The sequence below is a fragment of the Nannobrachium achirus genome (genome assembly GCF_963921795.1).
Source record: "Nannobrachium achirus genome assembly, chromosome: 1".
Classification (NCBI taxonomy): Eukaryota; Metazoa; Chordata; class Actinopteri; order Myctophiformes; family Myctophidae; genus Nannobrachium; species Nannobrachium achirus.
Window position 1 is genome coordinate 89,420,069 of NC_137810.1, and position 10,104 is coordinate 89,430,172.

The 10,104-nt window shown below is 42.6% G+C and overlaps 1 protein-coding gene across 1 annotated transcript; it reads right to left on the reverse strand.

The window, feature by feature from the left end:
- Nucleotides 1-656: 656 nt before the first annotated feature.
- On the reverse strand, nt 657-8,122 carry LOC308283508 (complement C1q subcomponent subunit A-like). The gene is made up of 3 exons (XM_080723948.1): nt 8,041-8,122; nt 7,089-7,172; nt 657-892 (listed from the first exon to the last, which is right to left on the reverse strand). Exons 1-3 carry the CDS (start codon nt 8,113-8,115, stop codon nt 743-745), a joined length of 309 nt encoding a protein of 102 aa, XP_080580074.1. The 5' UTR covers nt 8,116-8,122; the 3' UTR covers nt 657-742.
- Nucleotides 8,123-10,104: the final 1,982 nt, after the last annotated feature.

Consider the following 10,104-nt stretch of genomic DNA (forward strand, 5'->3'; position numbering starts at 1 on the left):
ATTTTGCCGTATTCACCCCCCCCATTAAAACTAAAGGCGGCCATATTGGACTTTGTTGTACAAATTGACCGGGTTGTCCATATAGGTTGTGATCCTACTGGGTCATAGATAATATTTCTGGTGGACAACTTTGTATGTCGGGGCAAATGCAGGTTTCCTAAAAAAAGGCTGGTTTGCCCCCTGGGTAAAAATAGGTGTGAACCCATAGTCATATTCAATCATAACTATGTAGGTTTTTTTAAGATTGAGGTATGACATCTTTAAAGTGTTACATTTTACTTATCATTTTCTAATGGGCGATATATTTTTCGGGCAAGTGGGCTTGACTTTTGAGCAAGTAGAAAATTATCTGTACTTGCCCACGGACAAGTGCCTCTGAGACCTTAGTGTCAACCCCTGTTGTAAATCAAATCATGTCCATGTTCAAGAATGGCTTCTTAACGTTTGCTTCATATAAATGAATGTAGTAATATAACTATTCAGCAATGTAATATAATGTAAATCTAAAAGCATAATTGAAATGGACGTGTGTCTGAGACCAGCAGCTTAAAATAATTGATTGATTTAATTGTCAAGCCTTTAATATTCAATATTCGTAGATACAAAATGAAATTGGAGTAACATGTAATGTAATATAACGCTGGTGCAATAGCAATATTTGTATTGATGTGATGATTAATTAATCAAGGAAGCCATTGATTGGTTGCTTTCAGACGACAAGGAAGCCATTGATTGGTTGCTTTCAGGGGAGGACAAGGAACCCGTTGAAGATGATCTCCTTCTCCAGGGTGTCTGCTCTGTGCGAATCTGTTTGGCCTTTCTCGTCTTTGAAAGCCTCGAGCCAGACCTTCTGATTCTGGGTCAACTGCAAGACCACGCCCCCTGACAGCACCTGCAATGACATCACCACCAGAATCATCATCATCATCATCATCATCAGTCATGGCCGCATGCATCTATTGTGCATCAAGCATGAAGCGAGACCCAAATTCAGGGTGAACATTTTTAACTAAAATCTTTGCTTCTTGGGGGTCCCTGGAACAAAATATTTTGAGGTGGGGGTCTGTGGCCAAATAGGGGTCCTTGCCATGACAAAGTTTGGGAACTGCTGACATAGGCCTGTCTTCTAAATCCTAACAGTTACCTGAAAAAAAAAAACATACATTGCTATAGCAGTGGTTCTCAAACTTTGTCATGTCAATGACCCCCAAAATGATATGACCAAAACCCAAATCCCCTCCCCTTCTGTTAACATTGATATAAAAAAAGCGTGAGGACCCCCAGGTGCGAGGCCTGTGCGACCGCAGCCATGAGTGCAATAGATAGGAGGGGACGGGGGGGATTAACACCTCCACTTTTTTTGGGTGGAGGGGATATCCCCCCCAGTCAAAAAGTCTGGATTAAAACTCTTTTTCCCCCAATAATAATAATTATTATTATTATGTTTATTGTGTCTAAAAATTTAAAATTACTGCTGGAATAAAACCAATGAGCGATACAATTTAAATAATTGAGGGTCCCTATATTATATACTCACCCCTTATAAAGCTAAAATGGTTTCTCCTGCTTTCACGTTGTTTTGAGACCTATAGTAGCTTTGCGGTTTGTGTGTCCGCTTGCATCATGTTATGGTTGTGAAACTTAGGTGTGCTATAAAGGATAATTATGATCATCTGAAGTAAATGGAAAAGTCTTTTCATTGGTCCTGCAAACAATATCAACTCTCAGGTTCTGTTCGCCCCACCCTCCCCCGGTCCTGACTGTAAAGCAGCTTCTTCAGCACACAACAGCATTGAACAGAGCCAGGGAAAAAAAAAAAAAAAAGACTGCAAACCATAAGATCAACTTTCAGGTTCTGTTCGCTCCACCCTCCCCCGGCTTCTTCCACACACAACACGCATTGAACAGACAGGGAGAGAGAGAAAAAAAGACGTAATGTAACATAGAGCAGCATGTTTCATTACTGTAAACTGAGAGGAGAGCTTGAATGTTTACACTCAAGGAAGCAGCTGATGTCTGTGGGTAAGCATGTGTAGTGACACGCGGAAGCGGGGTTTGAACCCGGGACTCCCACTCGCCAGTCCAACACACAACCAGTCGTGCTAATAGGGCTGAGCCCGATTAGCAGGGCTGTTGTCGCTGGTTCATGGCTGATACTAACTGTGGGGTGCTACATTCACCCCCCAGGTCTTTTGGAGCGCGCCCTCGCGCTTCACACATCACGCCGCGGACCACCGCACACGACGTGGCACTGTTCCTCCTCACGAGGGCATCACGCTCCTCATCCTGCCGACAACGCCAGATGTAGTGATACGCGGAAGCGGGGATTGAACCCGGGACTCCCACTCGCCAGTCCAACGCACAACCAGTCGTGCTAATAGGGCTGAGCCCGATTAGCAGGGCTGTTGTCGCTGGTTCATGGCTGATACTAACTGTGGGGTGCTACACATGCAACAGAAAATCTTCTCCCCTCTTCCTTCTTCCTTCTTTATCCAACACCATTAAGCAATAAGCATGGATAACGTAAACGCAAGTGTTTCGAACGACCCGTTTGCTAAGTTCTGGAAGGAAGCACTCCCAAACTAGTGACATGATCAGTTGATCACAATCACATCACGTTATGAATGTATGTAGGTTCCCAAATTGTGAAAAGTGAAAAATGGTTTGGTTTGTTGCAACAATGACTAGTTATCTAAAGTATGGTAATAGTGTCAAGTAGTGTGAGGATTAATGTTAGAGTGTTTGTGTTTGAGCGCCTCAGTTTGGCCGCTGCAGTGACCTCTTCCAGAGAGATAGATGGAGATACTAGAAACTAAACTGCTGGATGTCCCTAGTAATAACAATAATTGTATAATATCCCATCATCTATCTAGTAGTCATATGATTATGTCATACTAAATTAACAATCTAGGCATCACAATATTTTTGTTTCAGTCAGTCACAGTATTATTGTTTTGTGAACTCCCAAAATGTTCACAGGATCTTGCTGTAGATTAAACGCACTGACTGACTTTGCTGTTAAAACAATGTGCATACACACAGTACACACAAGAATGTCATGTTATGCCATTCTCATATAGCCTTATATGATCTAGCCTGTTATACAGTAGATGTATTCTCAGATCATTATAGCCAACCCTTGTTTTCCATAGCTTAGCTAACTAGCCAAAGTTCTGATTGCATGCAGACTCATTTTTGCATGTAGGCTAATCATTTTCATACTTCACCCAATCTGAATAGTCCTATACTGCTTATTTTTCCTCCTATTCTATTTCCTATGTATAGCCTATATGCTTCACTCCTCATGTGCATTTGCTTGAGCACTGCTGCTATTGATTAGTGATTGTATATTCTGCACAACACCTGCACATATTTAAGCTGCTACTAAAAATACAATGTAGTGTTTTATTGTTATACTGTTTTATATTGGCTTGCATGGGAGGCTGGGCTCAAGTCAGAGTTCTGGTGTCTCATTCACTTGCTGGTGATGATGGTGGTCTGCACTTTTTATTTCATGGGTGGATTATACTGCATTAATAATACAGTAGCTGTATCTGAGTGTGCATGTAATGGATGATTATGTGTAGTGATCATGGTTAGATCAAGCTAGAATTCCTGGACTTTGTTTCAAGAGCTAGCATTGTCAAATTGTTACACCAGATACCACATGTTTGTTTATAGCCTGCTTAGGCTACAATAGTAAAACTAAAAGAGTGAGAAAAAATGGTAAATGGTGTTACAATTTGACAAATAAGGTGAACATGATTGCTGAGGCGATCACGGCTACCGTATCATTGTGAGACATGTCATTCAAACAGTAACAAAGTGTTCCCGGTTGGCCGGTTCTCCGCTTGCATGGGGGGGGCCCATACAGATTTCTGGCCTAGAGGCCCAGAATTGCTAGTGACGCCCCTGCCCCCAGTGTTCAGGTCCAAGAAAAAGCCGCAAATATGATCGATGATACTGTACACACTGAGTAGTTCTCATTTCAAGGCGTATTACTGCCCTCTAGAGGCACAGTCCCACCAGTGCCGTGCAGTCGGCAGCTCAGCTCAGCTGTTCTGAATGAGTTTAATTAATGCGACGCGATAGTGACAAGCAGGCAGGCAGTGGCCTGCCTGCCTTGAAATCTGCGTAAAACAACTGTGTAATTCAGCTCAAGTGGAGGGGATATGTCCCCCCCTCCTCGGGGCAAAAGTGGGGGGGATATCACCAAAAGTGGGGGGGATACCCCAAAATTTAATGCCTCTTGCGCCCCTGACCGCAGCGCTCTCACTACCCTAGCGGCGGCTCTGTAACATTTAAAAACAATATCCGTTGACCCAAAGCGTATTCCAATCGAGGATGACCACATTACTTTGCTTGAGGTGGAAGGACAGAGTTAGCCTGGCGGGGCCCGACGTCATACTGCGTTCACTCACTCATTCCTTCCACAGTATAACGTCTGGACTTCCAGGTATTGGCAGCGAGTATTATGATTATTTTCTGATCGGGGCCAATCAGTGACTGCTTCCGCACAACAAACGTAGCTGTCTTTCCTGACAACAAGTGAAAAGATTTCCCTGATTGGTCCATGTGTAGACGGTGACGTAGATGCATGCTGCAGCATTTTCAAAACAACAATGGCTGCCCTCGCGATGCAACAAGTGTAACAGTTAACGCTCTAACCATAAAACAAGCAATACGTGCAGTTATTTCAGAGTTGGAATCAATTACAACAATTAAAAAGGAACACGGAGGATGCGCTAGTGGAGTTTATCGGCCGAAAAGACATGTTTGTTTGCCGTTCTTCCGACTGGCTGAGAGATGTTTGGCTACGCTGATTGGTTGGAGGAGTCTGTCTGTCAAGGCAAGTACTCCCGCCCACTTTTCACGCTGCCAATAGGCCAAAGGCCAGACGTTATACTGTGGAAGGAATGAGTGAGTGAACGCAGTATGACGTCAATTCGTCAATCCCTTGGTCCACTGGCATCTAATGTCACTAACAATGCAAAGAACCTTGGTGTCTTCTTTGACAACCACATGAACTTTGAGTTTCATGTAAAGAAGGTCACCCAGTCTTGCTTCTACCACCTGCGCAATATAGCCAAAATCAAACCAATCATCACCTCACAAGATCTTGAAAAAATCATACATGCTTTTGTTTCTTCCCGGTTAGATTATTGTAATGGACTCTATACCACCCTGAGCCTTTCCGCTATTCACCGTTTACAGTTAGTTCAAAATGCCGCTGCCAGAATCCTTACAAACACACACCGTAGAGCACATATCACACCGGTCCTAGCCGCACTTCATTGGCTTCCCATCAAGTCCCGTATTGATTTTAAAATTTTATTAACTACTTATAAAGCATTAAATGGGCTGGCCCCACTTTATATCAAGGACCTATTACAACCTAAGCCTAACACGCGCTCCCTCAGGTCCTCCGACAAAGGCCTTCTTAGTGTACCTACAACTAATCTCGTCACTAAGGGTGACCGGGCCTTTGCGGCAGTTGCCCCAAAACTCTGGAATGCTCTACCGCTGACTATAAAAAATGCAGAGTCAGTTGAAGGTTTTAAGAACTTGTTAAAAACACACTTGTTCCGTCAGCATTTTGTTTCATGAAGTGTTATTCTCATTCTTATAGTTATTTTACTGACCGACTTGTGCAGTCCTTTGTTTGTTTCTTTTGTTTCTTTTATTCTTGTGTTATTACCACTATGTGCCTTATTTTAACTTGTTTGTGTATACTTTGTCCATTGTACAGCACTTTGTAACTTTGTTTTGAAAGGTGCTTTATAAATAAAATTGACTTACTTACTTACTTACTTACGTCGGGCCCCGCCAGGCTAGGACAGAGTGGCCATTAACCATGGGGGGCATCCTCACACAGAAAGAATAGCCAGGGAGAACAGGTGGGTCTTTATATGACCCGTTAAAAGTATCTGGGTCATTTTAGATTTGAACTAAAATGCATAATTCTATACTTTGGCTATTCAAACATAGCTGATTATACCAGTAAGACTCCCTAATCGGGAGATAAGTGACTGCCAGGTCGCATACACAAATTTTAGAAGGCAATGAAGCTAATCAGGAGGGAATATGGGAAATGGGACAGATCCATGTTGATGACATGACTTTAGAGATACTGTGTACCGCTTTGCGTGATTTTAGGGCAAAATCTGTAGGAGCAGTGTCCAAAAATGTGTTTTGCAAGAATCGGCCTCATGGTGGCGCTAGAAGAGGGCCATGTTAGAAATGAGGGGTGGAGGTTGTGGTTTGGCAGCCAAGGAGTGTGTGTGCAAAGTTTGGCATGGATAGGGGCAACGCAGCGAAGATATGAATAGGGCAAAAGTGTGACATGTGACAGACAGACTGACAGCCGGTGGAGGTTTTGATAGTAACGGCGACCTGGCGGGGAAAATCGCGCTCTTTCGAACGACCATCATTTCGACCGGAGGGTTAGCGACTCACCCCGCGGAGGTTAGGGTTAGGGTGAGGGTTAGAGTCGGGTGTCGAAAAGATGACATGTAGTAACAGCGACACGCTCCCGACCTGGCGGTGCTATTTTCACAATTTCTGCCTCTAATATTAGAGGTCTTAAAAGTCTGAAAAGTTCTTAAAAGTCTGAAAAGTTCTTAAAAGTCTGAAAAGTTCTTAAAAGTCCTTTGTCACTTCAGAAATGTGCACACACTACTCTGCCCTACAAAGGCAGAGTGCAGTATACGAACAGAAATGTCATCAAAAAATGGGTTTAAAAGTGTTACAGCTGATCAGCCAAATGAGATATAGGCATATAAGTGATATTACACTGATTTTATATCTGTTCTTGAGGTAATTGTTCATCCCCCAATATCATGAAGGCTAATTTGTCCAAAAACGTAGTTACTGCACTCTGCCTTTGTAGTTGGTCTGTTTACTGCTGAGTTAGAAAACAATGTTGCACATTAAGTTACTCATCTGGGGGACCTCCCAAAATAATTTGGGGACCCGACCCACAGGTTGAGAACCACTGGGTTAAAACATTACAGTATAGTGGGGCAGGACTTAATGTGGGACAGGAGACAGAAGTAGGATCTACAGTAAATGGTGTGTTGACCTCTGACCTGTGTGTCTCTCCTGGTGTTGAAGTCACAGAAGCCCAGGTCACGATCCAGAGCCTCACTCTTCAGACGTATACACATACTGACCTACACACACACACACACACACACACACACACACACACACACACACACACACACACACGTGATAATTATGTTAAAAATCATCAAACACACTGTCTATCAACACCACACACACACACACACACACACACACACACACACGCGCGCACACACGCACACACGCGCACGCGCACACACACGCGCGCACACACACACACACACACACACACACACACACACACACACACACACACACACACACACACACACACACACACACGTGATAATTATGTTAAAATCATCAAACACATCAAACACACTGTCTATCAACACCACACACACACATGCACACACACACGCACACACGCACGCACACACACACACACACACACACACACACACACACACACACACACACACACACACACACACACACACACACACACAAATAGAAAATACATTCTGTCCAGAATCTTCAAGTAACAAACTTAACAACTTGAGAAAATATGTTCCATTACTTTTATACTTGGCATTTAATCACTTCACCAAAAATCGATGATCTACTACAGTAGCTCACAACAAGAAACATTGTGAGCTTGTAGATCTGCTGTAGTGAAGAGAGTTTGTGTATGGGAAAATAACTCAAGTACAGTGCAACTCACTTAAACTGAATTAAGTGGTTTAACTGAAGTAATATTGATAAACCTCTGAGGCACCCTGGACTTGCATTACTGCCCCCTAGGGTGCCACGGCACCCACTGTGAGAAGCCCTGCTGTAGAGACACTGTGATGCTCGTCAGGTAAAACTCACTTTTCCCATAGAAAGGAGATGGCTTTGGTTTTAGACACATTACATTATAACACATTAAGTCAGTAGACCTAAAGATCTTACCTTGGACATGGCGTGGAAGACAAAGTAATAGACTCCAGGCACCCTGCAGGTGAAGTGTCCGGTGGAGAGGTTCATGTCTCCAGGCTTGTTGATGGCTTGGGTCTGGTAGAGGATTGGCTAGTTGTAGGCGGGGTAGGAGCTTAGCGTCCGGACCACAGAGAAGGCCGACTGAGGAGCCTGAGAAGGACTGGAGCCTATATATGAGAACCAATGGGGAAACAAAGTAAATATATTAGTATAGTCTCGCATAGGCAGACAACTATTCCACAATCTCCGAATGCTACGTATTAGAGTCTGGAACTACACCTCCTGAAATCCGAGTAACGAATCCATTCACGAAAGTCAGCATATATGAGACCAATGGGGACAAGTCAGCATATATGAGAACCAATGGGGACAAGTCAGCATATATGAGAACCAATGGGGACAAGTCAGCATATATGAGAACCAAGGGGAAACAAAGTCAATATATTAGTAGAGTCTCGCATAGTCAGACAACTTTTCCACAATCTCCGAATGCTACGTATATACTAGAGTCTGGAACTAAACCTCCTGAAATCCGAGTAACGAATCCATTCACGAAAATATATTTTGAAATTTATGCTATAAGCAGCAAGCTAAATAAAAAGTCCTTAACAAAGTTGTATTTATTCTTTTTTAAATTATTTTTATATTATTTATTTTTTAATATGTAGACCTAGCAAGCTTATTTCTATTTGATTGTAGTAATAGTTTTCTTTTTAACATGACAACCATTATAAACAGAATATTATTATCCAGTCACCCACACACTGCATTCAGCAGCATCACCCTACCGGGGGTGCCTTTGGTTGACCTGACCATGCAGCTGGATTATTGTGTACTTTGTTTAGCGAGAGACACGGCAGATACAGTCATTTTGGTGAGACCAGTTTCCATTCCTCATTATTGTAGCAGCTAAAATGGATGTGGCAATTGTGAAATGCTGGTCTTTATTTTGTTGCGGTCACGTGCACACGTGGTTTGAGTATCCGTTGTCATGGCAACTTGGCTGCATATAGCAGCATCTTCCTACCGGGGGTTAAGTAAAGTTGCATAGGGTTGATAGCCGAGGCTAACTTGTGACCCCAGTCCCTGGTTAGGGCTTTTTATACAAATATCATGAAGCTCTAATAAAATAAAAAAAAAATAAAAAAAAAAGGAAAAAGCACAAAATCCATAACATTCCCAAAATACAGTCAGAAAGCAGTGACATTAACATTCTAAAACGTGCTTAACATATTAGTGTTTGCAGCTTTGGGTTGATTTTAGCCAGCATTTAACCTTTTCATTAACCCATGTAGACCTGGAATGCATTATTACTAAGGCTGTCGAAGTTAACGCAATTATGAACTTGTCAAATTGTCAAATATTAGAAGCAGAAATTGTGAAAATAGCAGATCTACATGCTCACAATGCCTCGCAAAACGCGAGGCGTTGTGAGCATGTAGATCGGTTGTTTTCACAATGGAATAGATCGAGTCAAACTAAATGTTTAATGCATACTCCTACAATTCCAAGTGCTTGTGCAGGGTGGGGGGTCCCCAGTTCAAATATGATTATTTGGGGGGTCTGGCCTGAAAAGGTTGAGAACCACTGCACTAATACCAAGGTCAACTAAAAGGATAAAGACCACGAGAAAGCCTTTGGGCTTGTTTAAATGGGGCTTTTCTTAACTTGTACAAAATACATATAGAATACTTTGATAATATTTAGAATTTATCAATATTACTCCAGTTAGAACTTTTAGACCCTCTGTAAAACACACAGAGTTATTTTTCCATACACCAATGTTCTTCATCAAAAATAGCAGATCTACAAGCTCACAACACGTCTTGTTTTGAGCTTGTATATTGGCTATTTTTGGTGAATGTTCCCCCCAGAATAGGGATGCTGTGGTGTATTAAAGTGATCACATTCCTAATACGCGTGCTCTTCCGAGCACAGGTCTCCAGCCACCAGGTCAGGTACAGTAGGTCCTGGTGGCGCTAAATGTGAAAAAGGTGCCATGTCTTCTTTGGCCTTTAACGGCAATGTGACCCTGCA